The sequence below is a fragment of the Esox lucius genome, chromosome 21 (genome assembly GCF_011004845.1).
Source record: "Esox lucius isolate fEsoLuc1 chromosome 21, fEsoLuc1.pri, whole genome shotgun sequence".
In the NCBI taxonomy this organism is placed as follows: domain Eukaryota; kingdom Metazoa; phylum Chordata; class Actinopteri; order Esociformes; family Esocidae; genus Esox; species Esox lucius.
In genome coordinates, this window is record NC_047589.1 from 7481797 (window position 1) to 7506315 (window position 24519).

Sequence of the window (24519 nt, forward strand, 5' to 3'; positions counted from 1 at the left end):
CTAACCTCATAGCCCCTTTAGTCTGCCAAGTGGACCTCAATTATACAGCTCCGGAAAGAATTAAGAGACCACTGCACCTTTTACTTTCCTTTCCAAAAAAGTTGAAAAGGAAGGTTTTGAGTGAGGAACCGAAGCATTCAATTTGCAGTGGTCTCTTAATTTTAACCCTTCTATTCCTCATCCAAAACCTTCCTTTTCAACTTTTTTGGAAAGGAAAGTAAAAGGTGCAGTGGTGTACAGTTAAGTTGATCATTAATGTTGCATTAACTCCTTACATTTTAATTTGTCTTAACCCCATGAATGCCCATTGATTTATAATTAATTGTAAATTAGAAATGTATTGCAATAGTATAAAACCAAAGACAAAGATTTGTTTTAAAACTTTATTTCTCTCATTTTGAGCATCTATTTACAATATAATTTGGCTAAAACCAAGCAGAGTGATTGCCTTTTGAACTAATTCAGTCTTCCCCATTAAATCAATCTTTGCTAAACTGAATTAAACCAATTTTTACATTTTATATGGGAATGTCCTCAATTCTGCAATCTGGATAGGATTTATAAATGTGGACCGAATGCTTGAAAATGGATGGAGATTTGAAAATGCTTTCAAATGTATTGTCGTTGAAGACGCTCAGTTTGGTTTAGAGTTCGTCAGAGTTGGAAGGCCAAAAACCCAGCAGCAGCAGCAGGTATGTTTCATACCAAAGCATTTCTTTAAAGTGTTTTCACCAGTTGATGATTCTCTCTTCTATTTAGGCTGTTTCGTTCTGCTCTATGTTGGCCACCAAGCCCTTAGTGTCCACAGCGATTGTTTGTCGAATGGGATTGTTGAAGTACAAGGTGTTGTCAAACGTACACTCTCCGAGGACAGGTGTAGGTATCCGTTTGCGGAGCAGGAAGGCACTGAGTCCTACTACTGCGATTATCACCAAGACAACAGCCACAATGATGCCAGCGTAGCCATGGGGAGCTTCCTCCACTTGATGAACTAGAAGACAAGAAATAAGGTGGGGTTAGTCTGGTAAACATATGCTAGTACACCTTTCACAAAAAAGGCAATGCATAACTGACATGATTAAGTTGGCTCATTCACTGTTAAGTTCTTGGTTTGACCAATAATTTTTTTGCAGAGCAGTTGAAGTTATATCTTTTTTTCTGAGACACTGGTCTGATTTGCACCTCCATCAGTGGACTTATTCATTGTGGAGGCCGCAGGTACTCAGAGGGAATGTAATACATAAGGATACCTAAAGAAGAGAAGTGGCAGAGGTACATCATGACCTGTAACCTGTGTGTTATAGTCAGTGTACCCGAGCACAGTCTGAACAACTGCTCATGGACCATTACAAAAGCGACTTGTCTCTGAATTAATTACAGGCTGCAATACATCCAACTATGTTGAAATAACTACTAAACAGGCTGTATTTCCGGACTACTTTTAAAATGATTTGTATTGAATCACTGCAATTCATCCAAGAAAGTAGATTTAGTATTAGGTGTGTCATTCCTATTACAGTGTGCCATTTGTACCTCAACATTTTTGCAAGTCATTTTTTTTTTTTTTTATGTTTAACTGTCAGAAAAACATAACATTGGTAAAACTCAGGTACTTAACTCCTAATAAATCAAGGTGGGTTCTAAGATATTTCCACCATGTTGTGGAAATTCAAATTAAGATCAGAAAGCACTAAAAATGCATGTATCATCAAATGTCCCTCATTCTGATACATCTTTTCTGTATGAAGTAAAATGTGTTTTTTCAAAACCAGTACTTGATTTGCACCCTAATTATCCTAATAAGGATGAATAACAATATAATTTGGTCAGCATTTGTGTATGTTTAGAACCGTTACATTTCTACAGTTAAGCACAAATATGCAGAAAATATAATAGCAGCTTAATTGGAGTGGATTGAAGCACAACAGGGTGGAAAGCAATAAGAAGACGTTATTCAGATTTTATTACTTTATTCCTTATATTTCTCCTCAAAGTTGATGAGTAAAAGTTTGGGACATGGCAAGAATCATGTAAATTCACTGACAAAAGGTGTTCCCTTTCAATATAAATATTCAGCTATTTTTAAGGGTTAAAGGACACCTGCACTCCTTTTTTTACTTTTAGAATTTACATTTCCACTATGGTACACAAGATTAATAATTATATTTTCCTGAGGACAGAAAGGGCACCGCTTATTATGTATTTTTAGGATTATGGTAAACAATTACTTTTTCGCCAGAAGACAGGCTCTTTCTGAACAAATTGTGTCCCCATCTACTAAAACTACATATTTGGCTGGTGTGGATGAAGAATTCCTGAGCATGTTAGAGAGGTATGATGCTTAGACTGTATGTTTACATTACAAGCTAACTGGTTTGAGAATCTTATAATCCAGCTATCCAAAACAACTACTAATGTTGCTCAGCACTACAAATACCTGGTGGAGGTTGGTGGATGTTCTTGGCTGAGCCGGAGGCTGTTTGGAGTCTTTTTTAAACAAATGAGTATGCTATGTAATGCTTCTAAAAACGATGCAAAAAACCAAACGATCCACTGCTAGACAGTATTTAAATAACAAACAATCCATGCTAGACACTATTTAAATAACAAACGATCCACGCTAGACACTATTTGGTGTGTTATTTTCAGTCTCCCTAGAAAATGATGGGTAACTACGCCAACAGCAGTATTTTTGAAATACCAGAGTTTAATCAATGACATCATTGTTTGACGGAGCCCGCTGGCTGTCTGTCCAGTGTAGACTAGTGTGTGTCAATGCCAGTTAAGCATAACGCTTATGCAGACTGACACTGTTGGGTTCATACTTTCATTATGACAAGAATACATTTTGTATAATTTAATTTGTGCCTTAGATGTTTATACTGCATGGTGAGTGGGACTTTTAAATGCATTACAGTACTCCTGTTTAGGCTGTCATGAAAAGGGTTAGTTAATACCAAGAAATTCGGGAAGTTGATCCTAAATCTGTACCCAGTGCCTGAAAGCATGCATTTGACTGTCATAATACAACTAACACTTCAAGCAATTCTATATGCTATGTGACACTCACCAGGAACTGGTTGCTTCTCTGTTGGTGGGATGACTGTAAAAGAGATTTGTAAACCAAAAACTGTTATTATATAACACAAAAAAAACAAGATGACTTGAAAACTGACATCCTCCCATCCTAAATAGTCAAATCTTTCTGTGAAGCTGGACTCACCTTTTGCTGTTTTGCAGATGTAGGACTTGTACCGATTGCAGCTATTGGTACTCCACTGACCACTATCAGAATGGATCTCCACACACAGGTCTCCACTCTTTGGCATCCCTTGTTTCCAGTTAATATAATCCACCACACTGTTGTCAACCCACATCCAGTCACCTGAGACAAGAATACTAGTCAATCAAATATGCTTTAACATGTATATTTAAAAAATTGGACCACAGCAAAACACTTGTCCTGGACATACTATACATACTATCTGTTGAAAATAGTATTGGTCACCATTAAGAGTTATAGAAAGGGTTGCAAAATTCCAAAGTAATACATATGAGATTTGTCCCCCAAGTGGAAGATAAGTGAATTACAAGATGAGAATTCTTTATTCATTTCCATTATTGTCCTTTTGCAGAAACTCTAATCCAGTGAAATGCACAGTAGTGAGTACATATATTTGAACTTATTGTACAGGTCTCCCATGAGAATTAAACAACCCTGGCATTGCAAGTGAAAGGCTCTACTTACTGAGCCACACAGAATTGAATATAAAGTCAAATAAAATCTCACTGCCAGGCAAGTATTGCTGCATTTTTTGTATTTTCATTGTTTATATTGGGAAAATTGCAATTGATGACTGACCTTCCTGGCTCTTGTGCATACCAATCCAGAAGGACTTTGATCCATCCTGCAGCAGCTCTAGGTTCTGCTGGATAAAGTTGGCCTCCAAGGAATCCTCAATACTCACCAGGGACGCTCCTATTGTCAGAGTAACAAACTCTTACTATTCATCATCATCAATCCCTGTCATTTAGCCTTCATAAAACTTTGTAAATACATATGGTTTACATTTGATTAGAAATAAAAACAAATGTCCCAAATGGCACCCATTCTCTATCTAGAGCACTAGTTTTGACCAGTGGAAAAGAGTGCCATTTAGGATACTGTTTTGGACTGAAATTCAGTTGGTGCGAAAAATAATGTACCAATTCTGAGACATTCCACAGTGGCGTGGGCCCAGTTGTCGACCACAGAGTTGAGAAAGGCGTAGCAGTAGCCTCTGAAGGGGACCCATGTTTTGCGTTTCTTGGGCTCAGGGCAGATGCCAGGGAGCTGAGGGGGCTGGGTTGGGGCTAGGTCTATAAAAAAAAGTCATAAAAGTTCACATGAAGAACAGGGAATATCCTTTTTTCGAAAGCGAAAAAATATATATTTGAAGTGCACCCAATTAATGTGCCCTTCATATAATTGAAGTGCACAGTAATTGGTAATTAACTATAGGAAATTAAATGGAATTATATTTGTTTGTAAATACACCTAATTGCAAAAATTATATGTTGTAATGTTAATTAGAAATGTATTTGTAGCACAAAATCTTACAACTCCAGTATACTTCAAATAAACATGGAAAGACTTGAATAAATATGGTAAAATGAAGTATACATAATACATTTTACATCCAATGAATCATACTTTTTCACCGCATTTGTATGATAATATATACAAATGATATACAAAAGATTTTATATTCAGACCCATTCACTTTTTCCAAATTGTTTTGTGTTATAAACTTAATAATGACAAAGTATTTCATAAAAATGTAATAGCATAAGGCTCCCACCACCATGCTTCAACATAGGGATGGTATATAGCTGGGTGAGGAGTTTTTTCTCCAGAGCAGTTCAATATTGGCCACAGAATCTTTTTCCTCAAGCTCTCAAAGTCCTTCAGGTCAAATGTGTTAGGAATTTTACTCAGGAGTGTCTTAGATTTAGCCACTTTACAATAAAGTAGGGATGGGTCATTTGCGAAACAACTTTTTGAACTACTCTTTTAGGTAAATGCAGGGCAAATAATTGCATTGGTCAAGGGAGCTGTTCATTTGGCGATCAAGCTCAAAAAACAATTATTTGCATATAAGGTGAAAACATTCACTAAAGATTGTATATCCGCACTGCAGAATTAACAAATAGTGGGGAGAGCAAGTCTTTGTGTTCCACATGCAATTTTCCAGTAGGGTAATCACTGAAAAAAACTGCAGATGATTATTAGGACAGGTAAGATGTAAAGTATTTCACCATGAAAAGCATGCTCTAATACAATTGTAGCCCTACCTTTTAGCCTTTACATTGAAGATTTGTTATTCTTTTGCATTTTAAATTAAAAGATATTCAGGAGCCAAATGAACCGGCTCTTTCAGGTTAATGTTCAAAACTTCTCTGTCCTGGGACATCAATGGTGGAACAAGCTTCCATTGGAGGCTAGGTTCTCAGGGTTTCTGCAAACTTCAGAAAACATCTGAAAACCTATTCACAGAGTACCTAAAAATATTGACATTGTCAACACCACATTTGTCTGGTGACTTTTGTAAACTTTGTCTGAGGGGTTCTCTTATTTCTGCAGAGAAACTATGAATCTCTGTTAGTATGGCCATTGGTTTCTTGATCACCACCACTAGTTTGGCCAGACGGCCAGCTCTAGTAAAAGTTTTTCTGGTTCCAAACATCATCCATTTCATATTGATGGAGCCCAATATGCTCCTGGGAATTTACAATGCTTTAGCAATTTTGTTGTAAACTTCTCTGCACATTCTATCTTCAAGGAGCTCAATTTTGATTGTCAAGGCAAAGGGTCTGAATACTTTTGTATTTGAGATATTTGTTTTATTCATATTTTTTGTTTTGGTTTCATTCGTTAATGGCAATATATATATATATATATATATATATATATATATATATATATATATATATATTCAACCAAATATATATTAAGTTGTGAACTAAAAAAACCCAAGCTCAATGGAGATTTATTAGTCCAGGACTATGCTTGATCTGTATCCATGTAATCATCCCTATGTCTGACATGAGAATGGTTAAAGGCTTCATCTAACCTGGTGATTTTTTGCACAGTGAATAGTAGTTGTTACTACAGGAGCCAGTCTTCCACTTCAAGTCCACATCCATGTAAACACAGGCCCTGTTGATTTTTGGCTCATCTTGGTCCCATTTAGTGTAAGACAGAGGCCAGTTGTCAACCCACTTGAAACTCCCTTCAGTCTTAGAGACAAAGACAGAACATTGATGAAAACACACAATGAGCGCAAGGTCCAGCCAAAAACGTGCAGGTTCCCAAACACCACAGCCCTTCAGTTTTTGAAAAGAACATGATACAATACTTTCGGATTAGAATATTCCTATCACAACACCAGGTGATCATCATACATCTTCTCAACCTGCACCAAAGCCAGAGTTCTACCCATCAGTTAATATTAAACCCCATAGACCTGAAACCATTTGAACTAAAGCCTTTTACCAGATTGCTATTGAGGCCGATCCACACTGGCTTGTTGTATTTGTGTAACTGCATTGTGATGAAGGCTTGGGTGATAGGGTTCAAAATGCTCGCCATCTCTGCATCGTCTGCTTTACACTGCCTCCTAGCCTCATCCCAGTTCATTTCCTGCGTCACCAGTTTGTAGGAGTCATTTCCCAGCTTGTAGAAAGTCTTTGGTGACAACGTGGTTGGAGGGACCACAATCTGAGAATCTGAACCAAAAGGAGACTTAGAGTCAGAGAGGGAATACTGTTTTGACTCGAGCAGCTAATAATTGGAAGTGAGCAGCCTCGTCATTCGTACCGATATTTCGTTTGCAGATGAAACCACGCTTGGCTAAGCAGTCCTCAACCTTCCACATTCCTGTCTGTTTTGGGGTACTTCCCACCAGAATCACACAGTCAAACACCTGGGGAGATTTTGGGGAGGAGATGTAAAGGTAGAATTCCCATTTGACTGATTAGGGCTGTATCACATTTGCATTAACACACAATCCACACGTCAAAGCAAACATCTAAAATGCTAGTTTCCCCAACACATGTTTTTAGCTATTCCTTCTAAATAAAACATTTTTTTAATCTACCTATCCCGAATGAGATTTTTTTATTTTATTATCAATGTTCAGGAACTCTATGAAATCATCAAGTAGCAGGTTGTAGTGCATCTGTATGTGTTATGTACCTCATCCATAAACGAATATCGTCCGTCTGGCACTGATGTTGGATGCCCTTTTGCCCAGTTGGTATAAGAAACCCCTTTCCCCTCTGTCCACAGGAACCGCATCTCCCAGTTAACATCGTTCAGTCCTATCCACATGTCTTGGGGATTCCCTAGCATCTGGGTTGTGAGGAATGCTGGGAAAGGGAAAAGATAACTGAGAACAAGGGGCATGTTCCGAACGGCACCCTATCCCCAGGATATAGTCCACTACTATTGACCACAGCCCCTAAAGGGAATAGGGTGTCACTAAGGACTCTCCAAGTAAATGCTCAAGACACTTCTTCTGGCAAACAGGCCATTATCAAAAACAGTTTCAAGCTTTATTGTTTTGGCTAGCATAAATTTAAATGTAACACATTTATCTAAACATGATTGCAGCATTTGTCTGGATGATGTTAAAATCCTTATTATCTCACCAAGCCAAATATCCACCATGGATAATATTCAGCTAACATTATTAATATCCACCATGGATAATATACAGCTAACATTATTAATATCCACCATGGATAATATACAGCTAACATTATTAATATCCACCATGGATAATATTCAGCTAACATTATTAATATCCTCCATGGATAATATTCAGCTAACATTATTAATATCCACCATGGATAATATTCAGCTAACATTATTAATATCCACCATGGATAATATTCAGCTAACATTATTAATATCCACCATGGATAATATTCAGCTAACATTATTAATATCCACCATGGATAATATTCAGCTAACATTATTAATGGCTTTGGAATTTTTTTATTTTTTGGGCAGTGACAAGGCGTCAGGTACTGAATCTTGGTGGTGAGGTTTAAAGCGATAGCCTTATGACCCACCTTGCTCTTTCTCACTGAGGATAGAGGCCAGGTTCCCTCCCTGGTTGATGCAGAAGGTCCTGGCTTCTTGCCATGCCTTTTTATCATTGTCTCGAATGAATTTGTAGCACTGTGGAAACATAACATGGGAGCACTGTGTTATGGGAGCAACTTAAAATGACACACGCTACCACAGCCAACTAAATGGATGAAAGTGAGTGTATTGTCTACATTCCAGAAAGCCCCATATTCCCTGGTCAAAAGTAGCACACCGCAAATGCAATAGGGTTCCTTTCGGTACGTAAACAATGATTCACACCCAGTTCAATTCAGCCTTACATACGATGATCCATTAACGAGCTATTGAATGCAGTTTGTGTTTGGTTCATGTGCTTTTGCCTGGGACAAGAGCATGGTAGTAGTTACCTTGCCCTGGAAAGCAATCCATTCCGGGGAGCATCCTCCCTTGGGTACAGTGGTAGGGACCATGGTCGTGTTAACAAAGCTGGTGGTTCTTTTACAAATGGACGGTAACTCTACGCCACAGTTGATGTCATTCCAATATCCTAAAGAAATACCCAACATGACATAGACCCAGCTTACTAGTCACACTCGGAAACAAACTCTTACTGTTGTGAAAGTTAAGGAATAAGTTGCAGTGAGAGGTCATGGTAATAAAAGCATGACAGACAGATCCGTTTAGCTTTGAAGCTGATGCAAATTAACTTTCAGATCCCTTAGGAATCTCACTTACCCATGCTCTTATATATTGTTACACAGTTCTCATCGTTGTTGGCGAAGTTTGGTTCATTTTGATCCCATGCTGTGTATACAACAGGTGACCCATCCAACCAGCTGAAACACAGTACAGAAACACAATCTTAACTGCGCGCATCTTGTCAATCACATACAGACCAGTTCACAGTGAGGCACGGACCTCAGGCATTTCATTGCAAAAATGGACTGGCAAAGAATAAATGCTCATGATAACCTATTCCCCTAAAAAAGGTGGTAGGATTTCAGGTTGTTTTCTACTGTCCTGGATATGCATTCATTTTACATACCTAAAGGATTTATCCAAACTGACAGTCATTCCAATGTAGTATTGTCCTTCAGTACGTCTGGATATCTGTAAAAATGTTAATATCTCTTTGATGAAACAGGTATTGCTAGATTTGCCATTGGACCTTTTAGTGTAATTGTTTTGTAATTATTGTTATAAATCATCTCTTGGAAGTCAATACCTGCTGCCATATAAACTTCCTCTCACTCTCCCCAGTGATGTCTACCAAGTCACCAAAACTCTTTTTACAGAAGGCTCTTGCCTCTTCCATCGGGAGGCTGTCTGTGTTGATGAAATACTGAGTGTTGTTGTACTCGATCCAGCCATCTTTTGTGGTGTTGTACACTGTGGTAAATTAGTAATAAGTAAATTATGAGTACATTTTGTCTTAGGTTATTAGGTTGTTATTGGTACAGTGTTCTGATTTTAGAATTAGTATTATTTATTTCAAAATATATATATATATTTTTTTTTTTCAATCAGATTTGTATTTATTTCTCTAGCATTGTCAAGCTATAACCAGTAACTAAGAATGTGGTTGTTTGATTTGCCTTGTGTATCCTGTGCATACAACTGCAGACTGGGCACCTCCTAAAGGCCACATGGCCATGCCCCTGATATCACAAATACCATGCGTTAAGCAGTCAATGCAAAACAAGCAGAGTTTGTTTCCAATTAGGTAAATTAGATTAGATTCAACTAATCTAATCTAAATGCATTTACAGCCAGTACTTTTCATCAGTTTGTCATTGACAAGAGGTACTATCCATACTCTATGATCCAATATTAATGTTGAAATTTTAACTAATATAAAAATGTAATTGTAACTAATTATTTGGTTAATATCTGAATGTGTAGATTTCATCTGAGAAGCTGCAAACATCCTTATAGTATATACATTTTTATTTAAAAAGATAGCTCCTCACACAGCAAATCTTCATAAATAATATCTTGCATAAGACCCCAGATCATGTTTATTACCTGGAACAATTTGAGTTGGAGGGGGCTTTGGGGTCACCCCTGTAAATAGAAAAATAAAATGTATGGGTGAGCACAAATGCAAGTCACAAACACTTATTAAATTCTATGTATATTACTAGTTCCATGACTTACATGGGTTACATTGGGAAGTTATTGTCAGCAGGAATCTACTGTACCTTTGCGTATTTCACAGATCCAGTCATTGTAGGCGTCACAGTGTCGATCGTTCCAGTGGCGTCCATAGAAGAACTGGACCTCTGCACAGTGTTCATTATCATTGTAGTTGTTCGGTTCTCCAAATCCCCAATTCTCATATTCGAGCTGGAGAACATTCAAATAAATATAAAACAGTAGCCCTGAAAACCGTTTCCAAAATAGGACAGCCTCAAACTCTGCATCAAGAATAAACTGTCAAATCATGACAATCATTACATTATACACTCACCTAAAAGATTATTAGGAACACCATACTAATACTGTGTTTGACCCCCTTTCGCCTTCAGAACTGCCTTAATTCTACGTGGCATTGATTCAACAAGGTGCTGAAAGCATTCTTTAGAAATGTTGGCCCATATTGATAGGATTACATCTTGCAGTTGATGGAGATTTGTGGGATGCACATCCAGGGCACGAAGCTCCCGTTCCACCACATCCCAAAGATGCTCTATTGGGTTGAGATTTGGTGACTGTGGGGGCCATTTCAGTACAGTGAATTCATTGTCATGTTCAAGAAACCAATTTGAAATGATTTGAGCTTTGTGACATGGTGCATTATCCTGCTGGAAGTAGCCATCAGAGGATGGGTACATGGTGGTCATAAAGGGATGGACATGGTCAGAAACAATGCTCAGGTAGGCCGTGGCATTTAACCAATGCCCAATTGGCACTAAGGGGCCTAAAGTGTGCCAAGAAAACATCCCCCACACCATTACACCACCACCACCAGCCTGCACAGTGGTAACAAGGCATGATGGATCCATGTTCTCATTCTGTTTACGCCAAATTCTGACTCTACCATCTGAATGTCTCAACAGAAATCGAGACTCATCAGACCAGGCAACATTCTTCCAGTCTTCAACTGTCCAATTTTGGTGAGCTCATGCAAATTGTAGCCTCTTTTTCCTATTTGTAGTAGGTTATTTCAGTCAAAGTTGCTCTTCTATCAGCTTGAATCAGTCGGCCCATTCTCCTCTGACCTCTAGAATCAACAAGGCATTTTCGCCCACAGGACTGCCGCATACTGGATGTTTAATGAGAAATTGAACAGGTGTTCCTAATAATCCTTTAGGTGAGTGTATATTTTGAAAAGATTAGAGTGTGATACACTACTGCAAAGATAAATGGCTAACACAACTAAGAACAGGTGATATGCTACTCACTGGTAAACCGTCAGTCCAGACGAAACCTGCGTTGGGGTTCAGAAGGCTAAGGCCGATCCAAGCTGCATCAGAGTTGTGATACCTGGGAGAATGGGAACCAAATACAGTGGTTATTATGTTCTTACTGATTCCACAGACATTCTTTTGATCATACTTACTGGGGACACAGACTGTGGTTATGACAAGTACAATATGACTGTGAGGATTGAATCCGTGCTTACAATGTCCGTGCCGATTTCACACACAGGCAGTAGTTATTATGATGCAGATTTTTTATATTACCCACATACAGTGGTTATAGTCGCGGGAACAGAGACAGCTGTGATGATCACTTACGGAGAGTTGTTCAGATCTTGGGCACTGTGAATACTCAGTAGATCACCACCAATGGCCTTGCAAAACTCCTGCGCCTCTGACCATGACTTCTTTTTCTCTGTTACTTTTTTGTAAATCTTATTGATAGGAAATAACGTACATTAATTCATTTTAAATAATCAATTCACTGCAAAATAATTCAATTTCTCCGTTTTGGGATAAGCCACTGGTGTACTTGAACTGCTGCAGCATGGGTTTTAATCTGGACCAATACCGTTTTGAACAGAATTATATCTTTCCTGACTCTCTTTCTAATAAAGCATACAATCCCTGAAAATATACATATTCGGACAACAATAATTCAATTAATTATATACAGTATATATTATTTACAGTTGTTACATACACGTCTACCTCAGGGACCTCATTGCTGCTTCTCTGCATTTCAGATGTTTTTGACACCCCCCTTACATTTAGATGACAGGAGGTTGAAGTGATAACAGAGCAATTCATTGCCACTTGCGAGTTTTTACATAACACACACAAACATTTTACATTTCATCTCACTAAAAGTGTTATTTTACAATGAGTGTGGACCCATGTCAGCACCCTATGGTCAAATTTCAATTCACCCCCAAATAATTTGCTGTGTACTCTACCTTGTAACAGACATTCCTTTTACCAGCAGGCGACCAATCCGACGCACAGCTCAGTTCTGGCGTAGTGGGAGGGGCTGCTGTTGACATCACACCCTCTGCCATTTTCTTACAGATGTACTTCTCTTTATTGCTGCAGCTGACCACATCCCAAAGTCCCGCAAACATTCCAGTTGTCATAGCCACACACCCTTGTTTTCTGTCTTTTTTCAAACAGGCAGAAAGACAATGAGAAAATTGCGTAGTTTAGTTTGGACATTTGACAAGTTATTAAGGATGGTGTTGGTACACATCTAATACTTTAACCTTATACCAAGGGCAATTCATGCTACAGTTGATCATCAGTTGATGTACTTCAGGGTTTTGGAGCTGCTGTCTATTGTACATTTAACGATTGTGGTACAAGGACTGTACCTGGCATTCCAACGTTGAAGTGGGTGAATTTGACTTCTGAGCCAGTAGTCCACTTGAAGGTCGTTACATCCGCCATGTTGGATAGACCAGTCCAGAAGTATTTTTCTGGCCTCAAACCCACCAAACTCACCAGGAATGCATTCTCATACCTTAACAACAGCACAGGCACACACTTTAGTCCGTTATACATATTATGTCTGTCCCAGGATCGTCTTTTGACAATTAAATAAATTCCTCAAATATACACTCAGTGGTCACTTCATTATGTACACCTATGTAGTATTGTTAGTGTTTTACCAGGTAAGTAGGCTAAGAACCCATTGTTATTTACAGCAATGACATTGGAGCAATTAGGGTTAACTGTTTTGCTTGGTATGAAGTGGCCTAGTTTGCAAAGAAAACATTCCCCACCCCATTACACCACCACCAACATGTACCACTGACACAAGTGAAGTTAGATCCATGGATTTATGCAGTTTGCGTCAAACTCTGGTCCTACTATCTACATGTCACTGCAGAGTTTTGTCAGACCAATTTTTTTGAAATCTTCCAAGCATCCAGTTAAGGTGATCCAATCTTCTGCTAGTGTAGCACAACCACTTCAAGGTTCAATGCATTGTGAATTTAGAGATGCCTTATGGCTTTTCTGACAGCTTGAACAAGTCTGGCCGTTTTGATCTGACCATTCTGGTCTGACCATTCTGATCATATTAGCAAGGTATTTTCACCTGCATGCTTTATATACTTGCAGCCACATGATTTGTTGTTCAATTATATGCATTAATAAGCAGGTGTACGTAATAAAGTGAACTCTGAGTGTATTTACAGTGCTGAGAAAGAGCATTTGGCCCCTTCTTAAATTACTCTATTCCTGCATATTTATTGCACTAAATGGTTTCCGATCTTCAATTCAGTTATATCACATACACCCAGGCTAGATTACTGACAGACCTGTTTATTCTAAACACGACTTATATAGAATATCGCCATCAATGTGAAGTAGGCTACAAGGTCTCAACAATTAGCACAACAATCAAAATAAATCAAAATAAATTCCAGAATAGATACAAAAAAATGCTATTAAGATATAACAGTCTTGAAAGGGTTACAAAGCCATTTCTAACAATCAGGGACTCCAGTCTCACAGTGAGAGACCATTATGTCTAAATGGAGAAGACATGAAACAGTGGTTAATCATCCCAGGAGTGGCCGGTCTACCAAAATCCATCCAGGAAGACAATTCATCCAGGAAGTCACAAAAATTCCAATTCATCCAGGAAGTCACAAAACTTCCCAGGGCAATATTTAAGGAACAGCAGGCCTCTCGAGCCTCAGCTAATGTCAGCTTTCATGATTCAACAATAGGAAAGAGACCAGCCAAAAATGAAATGAACAAACCACTGCTAACTAAGAGAAACTTTAGTGCTCATCTCACATTTGTAAAAAAGCATATTGATGACCCGAAAGACATTTAGCATAATGTTCTGTGGTCAAAAGTGGAACTATTTGGAAGACACAGGTTCCGTTATGTCTGGCAAAAAGCAACCACAGCATTTCCCAATAAGAAACAACAGACAAACATGTTGGCATGTTGGTGGTAGTGGCCTCAGGACCTGAAAGACTATCATTATAGGAACCATGAATTCTGCTCTCTACTAGAACATTCTGTAGGAGAATGTCCGGTCATCAGTCCAGGATCTGAAGGAACCTTAAACGAGCAGTTCATGCACAAAAACTGTCCAATGTCACTTAATTACAGTAATTCTGCAAAGAAGAGTCAGCTGAATTCCTCTAAAGCGATGTGCAAGACTGATCTCCAATTATAGGAAGCGTCCGTTTGGAGGTGGCCCACCACTTTTTAAGTTCAGGGGTGTCATCACTTTTACACACAAGGCCAGTTGGTGTTGGACAACTGTTTACTATAAGTAATTACATGTATAATTTCAACACTGAATTTTGTGTTAACTTGGGATTTCTTTGTCTTATATTACACTTTATATGAATCTCTGACACCATTCAGTGTGAAAAATATGCAATAATAGAGGAAATTAGGGGAAGAGGGCAAATCATTTTTCACAGCCCTGTATCTTATCTTGAACAATTAACAATGAAATGACAATGTACCTGTCAGCCACATTCATCAGGTTCGAGGCACTCTGCTGGCACGTCTGACTGGCCTCATCAAATGTTTTGGATTCAGATCCAATTTTGTAACAATAGGAACCATACCGTATCCAGCCCTTTAGATAAAAAAAATATTATTTAGAAACTGTTGACTGTTAATAGTCTAAAATTAGTATCAATATTTTATTGACTTCTTTCTGAATTCAGCATGCACAATACTTTCTCTCAAAAACCAAGAAACTAGATGACTGACCATATTACATCCTGGACTGACTTCCTCCGGGGCACCTGCAACTGGTTTGGTCGAGGCTTTTTTCTTACAGATGTACCCGTACATTTTCTCACACAAATTGTCAGCCCATTTCGCATCCTGTCAAGAGAATACGCAGACTTGTTACAGGTGCTTGAAACCCCTTCAAAATGTTTGAATTCTACTGTGGGATTTTAAAAGTTGTGATTTGAAACAGTTTTTAATTATGTTGAGGTTGGGACTCTAAGGTGGCCAACATTTTTGGTGCCAGATGACACAGCTAGCAGATAAGCATGGTTTCCTTCTGTCGTTTGAGGAAATTATCTTTATGTACTGGTCCATCAGGGTCTTCTGTTGTGTTGTGCCTTCTACTTATCCGGTTCTTGAGTTTCTTTGACAACACAGATATCTCACAAGATTTCTGATAACAGCTTTACCATTATCATCATCATGTCATAAAAGTCCATAGGCAATGTTGTCATTAGCTAGCAAAGCTAACTTCACCAAATTTGATGCTCACCTTAATTTTAGTTAGCTAGCTAACATTATACTTTATCTGATATCAACCAGGTGAAATCAAAATGATGATTATTTATTTATACATGGTATCGTGTTTTTAAGTCCCCATAATGCACTTCAAACCAAATCTTCATCAGCATCCACTGACAATGCATTAGAATACGTCGCCCTTCAACATTCAAAACTGTGGGACAGAGTTGTGGACTCAAGTCACATGAATTGGACATGAGTACGACTCAGTTCACACATTTTGTGGCTTGAGACTTGGTAAAAAAAAGAAAACACTTGCTCGACAGACTTAGATTTTCCCAGCACCATCCTTTCATCCTTGACTTGACAACAATACTTGACTCTAACTGGACTTTTCTCAGTGTCGCTCAAACTAGCGTTCAGCTGTTTTCATCAATTTGGACGTGACTGAGAACTAGCAATCATGGTATCTGGATCGGTTCTGAATGTGTGGTTAAAACCAGTGTCGTAAGCATTCCCCCATAAATGTTTTCAGTTATCAGCACTTGCCATTTGTTAATGAAATATATTATTGCAGCCCATCATTTCACACAGCAGACATGTGACCAAGTCACATGTGACAAGTCCTAAGCAAAAAGGGCATCAGCTAAATTACTAAAATGTAATGCACCTCATCTGTATAAGAAAGACAGATACAAATATATCTATGAGTGGCTAAAAATTTATCCAGTAAGGCTCTAGCTTTTAGTACCGATACGATGTGTTATTTAGATTAGAAGGTTTAGCTCGCTAAAGCTGGAATATGCTTGAAAGTTATCATTATCTTCATCATTAATTCTACAGTTTACCCTATGGGCTATCATAAGCATAAGAGTCAACATTTACCAAGTATTAATAAGCATTAACGTTGTCCATCCATTTAATGAATAGTACCTTTCCTCTAATCAAGACACAATCCTCCTGGAGATTGGAACCATGGGAGGGCTCCCCTGCCTGCCAGTGGCTAAATGTCACATGAGACCGGTCGGTCCATTCAAACAGCAACGCGTTTCGTTGGTCGTTGAGGCCAATCCACAGCTCATCTGTTGCAGCTAGAGTGAGACATTTTGCAGAAAACACATTATTTACAGTGATTTACAAACATGTTAATTTAACTTAGAAAACTGATAAAGTATTGATACCAGAAAAAGTAAGATGAATTTCTTGTTGTACAAAAGGTAATAAATATCTTGTCTAGAAAATGTCTAGAGATGTCTAGAAAAAAAATATTAACAATTTGAAGTAACTGTACAATCTTAAGAAAGATATTGCAATGGAAGACACCAAAAGCTTTCTGTATCAAATGAATAAAGGTCATTTGAGGTACAAAAGGAGATCCAGTGAAGTGCTTGCTTAGGATCTGGCAGAGTCATCATGGACAAAAGAAAACAATTACATCTTTAGAAATCAGGAAAACAACCACTTGATAATGCAATAATGACACCAAATACTCTGCAAAAACGCTTTTGATATACTGTTCTTGGAGCAGAGGTCTGCAGATAAGATTAGATTAGATTTACCACATCAAATTTGCATCCTCAAGAAGTACAAAAAACTAAACCAAAAAGTAGTCAAGAAAGCAGACCATCAGTAGAAGTGTTATAGCAAATCCTGTAAGAATCTTGGTAGAAGCCAACAGAAAAGACATCCCTCTAATTCTACTAATGTGGAATAGATTTATCAGACACATTTCAGAGTCCAAACATTGCACAGCAAAATCTTTCTAAATCAATTAAAAATTCAAAATGTTAAATAATTTCTAGAGCCAACATTTGCAGCAATTACAGCCACAAGTTTCCATAAGACCCTACAAGCTGCACATCAGGACACTGCAATTTTTGCGCCTTCTTTGCAAAATTGCCCCGTCAAGTTGGATGTGGAGCTTTGGTGAACAGCAAATATCTCCTCTTTTCACATTCAGAAAAAATTAAGAGACCACTGCACCTTTTTCTTTCCTTTCCAAAAAAGTAAAAAATGAAGGTTTTGAACCCTTCTGTTCCTCACTCAAAACCTTCCTTTTCAACTTTTTTGGAAATCTCTTAATCAGACCAGTCTAACACCTGCCTTATGGCAAACCATAGCCAAGATTTGATGTGTGTGGCTTTTCTTTTTGCAACTATCACATTTTCATGAAGCACCTGGCCTATTGTTTCAGGATGCACAGTGTCCTCCAGAACAGCCGTGGTAGACTGCAACACCTTTAGAGTTGCCATAGGCATCTTGATTGCCTCCCTGATTAATGCCTTTCTCACCCGGATACTCAATTTGTGAGTATGGCTTCCTTGTGCCGTATTGTCTCTTTCTTAATAATGGGCATTATTGTGTTCCAGGGGATATTGAATACCTTAGAAATGTTCTTATATACTACCCCTGATTGGTCCTTTTGAAGTACCTAGTTCTGGATTTGCTTTGAATGTTCATTCTCCTGGTTCCTTTGTTCAGGGGGGTGAATACTTTCTAGAGCCTAAGTATTTGCTGGAAATATTCAGTGCCTTGGAAAAGTTCTTATATTCTACCCCTGATTGGTGCATTTGAAGACACTTTGTTACACCACAGCTGATTCAGATGAATCCTGGCAAAAGGGGTGAACACTTTTATTTTCTGTTGTTTTATATTCATAATTACTTTTGAACACTTTGAAGATTTTCTTTTTCACTTCAACATTATGGAATTGCTTTTCGTTGATCTGTGGCAAAAAGTAATTAAAATTATAGTACTTTCATGTTGTAACACAACATAATATGAAGAAGACCAAAAAGGGTGAATACTTTTGAGAGCTTGAACAGAAGACACTTCTCTACTCAGACTTTTTTCCCAATGTTCCCACGTGTTGTTTTTGGCAAAGTTGCCCACCAAACCATTAACACAACATATTGCCATCCAGCCCAAAATGGAATTAGAAATCTGTGAAATCATTAGGTAATACAGTGCCACCTGGAAAACAGACATGAATTGTGTACTCACTGTATCCTGTCTGAGAAATTATGAAGCTCTGCTCCTCAATGTTGTGAATGCTGGCCAGATCCCCTCCATCTTTATGACAGGCAGCCAGGGCTTCCCTCCACATTGTCTTGGTACGTTCCAGATAGTAGCAGTGGCCTGCATAGGGAATCCAGTGATTGGGGCAGAAGGTGGGCTGGTCTATGCCTACAAGGAGGAAACAAAGTTCAGTAGTAAAAGATAAGGCTGAAAATCCAGGAAGTGGTAGACTACCAAACCACAGGGCCATTTCATTCTACTTGTTATACACAGCCTCAGATGTATTGGTTCTGTTCACCCTAAAACTTATTTGGCATTGCACATGCTGGACCCAAATAGGATGTACAGTGGTACACACATTTTAGGTGGTTACATTTCAATAATTTTGCTGCACTCTTATCCAAAGTGGCTTACAGGTTTGAGTGCATACATTTTGTTGTCATTTTTTATTTTGTGAGTACCTATTTTGGCTGGAAATTAAACCTGAATTTTTTATTCACTGTTTAGTTTACATTTGATGGAAATTCAACCAAGTTGTATGAGAAAATGTATTCTTGACTGGTATGATTCGGTTCATACTTATATGAGCTGGGGCCAGAGTGGTGGAGTTGCCTTTGCGACAGATGTATCCCAGCTTCTTGGAACATTCCTTGGACTCCCATTTTGTGGCTTTGCCAGCGTTCAGGGTTGCACAGTTGAGGCCAGGTTCAGTTGATGGATGTCCTTAAGAAAAAGTGATTCCCATATATTCATTCATTTTTCTTCCTGCACCATTGAAACACAGAAAACTTGGAGAACATCAGTTGATCCCTAAGCTTTACAAAATAAAATAATGTGTTGCATGGAGTTGCGCTCACCTGGGGCCCAGTTTAGATATCTAAACGGGTTCCCATTGCTCCACTGCCATCCAGCCTCGAAGTCTAGGCTGTTTAGTCCAATCCATAAAGATGTGCCCAAGATATTGGTCAAACCTGCATCAGTGAAAATCCTTACAATAGATACCCAATTCCACAACAGTAGAATAATATTTGATTCAACTGTAAACCAGCGTGATGTTGTAGATAAGACAACAGCAGAGACATGATAGCCATAGGGATCTTTGTCTAAATGTGTCGTTAATGCCCAGTATGTTTTTTGGGCCCAGTTCTCCCTTTCAAATTACAGTTTTTTACAATCGCTATGACAGTTTTTTCAATACATTTAACAAGTTTCCTAAACTCTTAACACGGCTAGCACACCATCCATCTTTGTAGGCTATACATTTAACACATTTCTTGTTGCTTTGACACAAAATGCATAGTTAACACAAATTTAAAATGCTTGAACTTCTTTTACACACAAGCTCAACCAAGACCAAAACAATGTAATTTTACAGTCAAATTTACAAATGCTTTCACACTGTATGTCAGAACAGATAACACCATGTTCTAAACCTAACCTTACAGGCTAAAGTCAAGGTAAACAGCTGTGTATATTGTGAATTGAAACACAAATATATTCCCTGTATCTTATTCCATTGCTAATGAGAAACAGCTTATTGAAGTTATGCAAATATATAAAACACAGCTGATTCCCATCTAGGAAGCACACTCAGGTGTTGAGGTTCTTTCAATCGCATGATCATATGTTCTAAAAGAGTACTCTTTGGGCTGATATTGTGTGGAAAAGGAACAATATGGAGCAACACAAAGAAAGAAAGAAAGAAAGAAAGAAAGAAAGAAAAAAATGCCTGCACAACGGAGAGGAAGACGAGTACCAGGACAAGGGAGAGGAGTGGGACAAGGACAAGGACAAGGGAGAGGAGTGGGACAAGGACAAGGACAAGGGAGAGGAGTGGGACAAGGACAAGGGAGAGGAGTGGGACAAGGACAAGGGAGAGGAGTGGGACAAGGACAAGGACAAGGGAGAGGAGTGGGACAAGGACAAGGGAGAAGAGTGGGACAAGGACAAGGACAAGGGAGAGGAGTGGGACAAAGACAAGGACAAGGGAGAGGAGTGGGACAAGGACAAGGACAAGGGAGAGGAGTGGGACAAGGACAAGGGAGAGGAGTGGGACAAGGACAAGGGAGAGGAGTGGGACAAGGACAAGGACAAGGGAGAGGAGTGGGACAAGGACAAGGACAAGGGAGAGGAGTGGGACAAGGACAAGGGAGAGGAGTGGGACAAGGACAAGGACAAGGGAGAGGAGTGGGACAAGGACAAGGACAAGGGAGAGGAGTGGGACAAGGACAAGGGAGAAGAGTGGGACAAGGACAAGGGAGAGGAGTGGGACAAAGACAAGGACAAGGGAGAGGAGTGGGACAAGGACAAGGACAAGGGAGAGGAGTGGGGCAGGGACAAGGGAGAGGAGTGGGGCAAGGACTAGGGAGAGGAGTGGGGCAAGGACAAGGGAGAGGAGTGGGGCAAGGTAGAGGATGAGAACATGTGGCCAAATGCAGAAGACCGGGCAGATTAGAAGATTACTTTGTTTTTTTTATTATTATTCCAGTGCTTTTTCTGTTTGTATATCTTGGAGCAATGTCCTTTTACAAATAAAGTCTTTACTGCAGCAATTCTGTCTCTGTCTTTTTTTTTCATAAACTGTACATTCTATAAAGCTACCCTAAGATGGTCATTCATTTTTTGTATTGAATTTCTGCAGCAAAAGAAACAAAATGCATGCATTTACTAAACCCAACAAAACAAAAATGTAGAGAGGCATCAAAAGAAACTGCAGTGCAAAACACAATCTATGATCAATACAATATACTGTCTATTGTATAAGGGCAGACCTGATGCATAAAATAATGCAGTTTCTGTAATTTCAGCTGATGACAGTGTTTTTTTTGTCATTGTGTTATGATTGACTAAATGTTCCTGTTGGAAGAGAACATGTGTTAGTGTTTTGAATAATTATTTGATTTTGAAACATGTTTGCAGTGTTTTGTTAGACATAGTGTATTGTGTTAGTGTATTATTGTATTTTGTAAATTAGTTTTGGAGTTTAGTTTACAATGTGTGATTTTGAGCATGAAATTAACCGTTTTGCCAATTGTGTGTTTTAGGTGTGTTGGTGCGTTAAGAGTTTAGCAAACTTGTTAAATGTATTGAAAAAACTGTCATAGCGATTGTAAAAAACTGTAAGCTTTAGGAGTTCTGACTGTACATGCCTCAGATCCAACTACATACCTGAGATGTATGTCTGCTCGTGGAGCTCTACGATACTGAGCAGATCGGCTCCTTGCTGCTGGCAGCTTTTCCTCGCCTGGTGCCAGGTCAGCACAGACTGGGTGTTCCTCTGGTACAGAACTCCTGTCACTGGGTCGGTGTCCCAACCTGAGGATGCTGAGAAGGACACAGAAACATTAGGACACAGTTGAGACAAAAAACGCAATAATTTCTGCTCAAGAACTGAATTATTACTGTTGATCTCTATCTCTATCTTTATCCTTTCATGATGAAACTGCAGTTCTGTAGTAATATACTGACAGGGGTCTGTCTTTCTTCCTCTTCCTGTACTATTTTGTCGCCGTGTCAGGGCAATGGCAGAATGGAAGGAAAGAGAGAGAGCTGTATCCACAGCTAGAAGCACCAAAGGAAGTCTTTGTGTTTTTCTGTTTGGAGGTCAGAGACCAGACCTAGTCAGCACTGACCTCAAACAAGGTCAGAGAAAAACAGGAAAGTCAAAGAATTCCATGTGGCTCTGTTTTAATCTGGGTTGGATTCTGTCCCTATCAAAGGCTTGGCAAGGAGTTTGAAAGCAGTTGTCTGAATTGGATGCTGTCCCCAAAGTGTTTTCTGTTGATGTAAATATTTTGGCCAGGGGAACCCTTCTAAAAAGCCTGGTCGTTTCCCTTGTTTGAATCATGTGGATATCTATGATAGCCCACTGATTCTGGAGTTGTGTGTAATTGTAATTCAGTGTACATCAGCTCCTGAGTTTTTTCATGCTCACTGGAAAACTGCGGTGCGACATCCAACATGTCTTAACTCACATTTTGAGGGACAAAAGCCCCACTTCTTGTCTTTATTGTAGTCCGTCTCAGTGGCGCACCAGAGCTGTCCATCTGAGCGGCCCACCAGTGTGCATTCGGCGTACCACTTCTCTCCAAACTTAAAGGGGAACTGGCAGGGGCTTCCAAAGGCATTCCCTCCTAGCGTGAACACCTCTGAGGAAGAGGACACAACTGTTTGTGAACAACATGATTTTTTCAGCATTCTGACATTTTCCTATCTCTCCCTCTATCAATGACAGTGAGTGTGTGCCTTCTCTTACCTTGGTAACCCTTGGAGCAGAGGTCTTTCTGAGTACCATAGATATTCCATCGGCTCCAAGTTCCAGATCCCTGGAAGATCATAACATTTTTCTCATTGCGGTTGCCGTAATTGAAGTGCAGCGCTTTGTCTTTGATGCCAAACAGAGTCTCGTTTTTACACTGCCAGTGCTGGAGCTCACTCTTCTCGTCGCAGGGGAAAAGCAGCACCTTCACCCAGTCCTTCAGTTCCTGAGCACCCAGGCAGAGCTTCAGGGAGATGCTGAGGAGACGCGACTGAGAGGCCCAGCGGAACTGCTGGTCCTGGGCCGAGGGGTTGCAGTCGGTCACCGTGACCTCACTGGCACTTACCGCCAACACACACTTGTTGTGAACCTGATTGTAGATCAGAAAGGTGCCGCTGTCTGCAAGAAGGATAAGAGTGTGATCAATCCAAGGTCTAACCCTTCCTGTAGGGCTTCACATCTGATCTCATGTACAAGCAGTAAAACTATTGAACGGTGACTGAGGCACTATGACTTATTGTACAGGAACTGTTATTACAAAATATTTATTTAATATCACTAATAATATAATGAATAACTTTAGGATAAAAATCGAAATGACAAAATTGCATAGTAAAATTAGTGTAGAGTAAAATGTTATATTACACTTATAGAATTGTCAAGATCGCAAAACCTTGCTATATATATATATAGCACAACCTGCCTACCACAACAATTTAATCACTGATCAAAAGCTACTTTCATTCTGGTGTCTAGAGACTTCTAAATGCTTTAGAAATGTTCTAACAGCTGTCTATAGCAAATAGTTCACTTGTGACTCCTAGAAAAGATTTCCCAGTATTTACTAGCAAAGCTACACATACTGACAGACTAGGAAATCCTGGAAAAGTACTTGCAATCTTCGGAAATATAATTACACACTACTTTAGCAGACTCATCAATGTCAAGTTAAGTAAAATACATGATGAATGGGTGTGTCCCAACAGGTGCATTTTATTTATATATAGAGTATTTTCACTCCACTTACCTATTTCGGCAATGCAGAAGAGGGCTTGTGTCAAACACAGGAGCACTGTGAGAAATTGAGAGGGTGCCATCATATTCAGTGCTCAGTTTGCTATTCCAAGCAAAAAGGTTCAGTATCTGTCCCGTCCAGAGTGGAGAGTGGGATCTGGCTGTGATCTGTTCAGGTGTCTCTTATGGAAGAACATTGCCACAGAGACATGGAAGCTGACCCTAAATCTGATGCATATCCTGTCACATGGGCTGGCAGAGTACTTCACATTACTAACGTGTGGAGAGGGGAAGTGTGCAGTCCCAGCTCATACATTTTAGGAGCATATGGGGGACCAGCCAAACCATCAATGAGCCAAGCCGCATTTACTTGAAAAATACTTGATTATTTCACCTAGGCACTAGATCATGATTTCACAAACATATTTTCGGGCTCCCCAGACATTTCAGACTTTTGTTTT

General features: G+C 39.2%; 1 protein-coding gene across 1 annotated transcript; it reads right to left on the bottom strand.

Moving 5' to 3' along the window:
- Positions 1-369: 369 nt before the first annotated feature.
- mrc1a (mannose receptor, C type 1a) lies at positions 370-24233 on the bottom strand. Its single transcript, XM_010905766.4, has 30 exons — positions 24072-24233; positions 23042-23443; positions 22761-22934; positions 21955-22110; positions 19644-19757; positions 19366-19509; positions 18772-18954; positions 16702-16859; positions 15283-15399; positions 15030-15145; positions 12906-13054; positions 12495-12694; positions 11857-11972; positions 11521-11602; positions 10318-10462; positions 10142-10180; positions 9342-9505; positions 9162-9226; positions 8852-8952; positions 8524-8663; positions 8119-8227; positions 7238-7410; positions 6860-6965; positions 6536-6768; positions 6114-6279; positions 4207-4359; positions 3863-3979; positions 3224-3385; positions 3071-3103; positions 370-991 (listed from the first exon to the last, which is right to left on the bottom strand). The coding sequence occupies exons 1-30, from the start codon at positions 24142-24144 to the stop codon at positions 756-758; spliced, it is 4326 nt and encodes a 1441-aa protein (XP_010904068.2). The 5' UTR covers positions 24145-24233; the 3' UTR covers positions 370-755.
- Between the last annotated feature and the right edge of the window lie 286 nt (positions 24234-24519).

Bases quoted from the DNA above. Each gene is read 5' to 3' on its own strand.
- mrc1a (XM_010905766.4), bottom strand. From the start codon at position 24,144: ATGATGGCACCCTCTCAATTTCTCACAGTGCTCCTGTGTTTGACACAA. The intron at 19,758-21,954 runs GTATGTAGTTGG...TCACTGATGCAG, and splicing joins CGAGCAGACATACATCTCAG to GTTTGACCAATATCTTGGGC. The intron at 3,386-3,862 runs GTCAGTCATCAA...TTCTTGTCTCAG, and splicing joins TATGCACAAGAGCCAGGAAG to GTGACTGGATGTGGGTTGAC.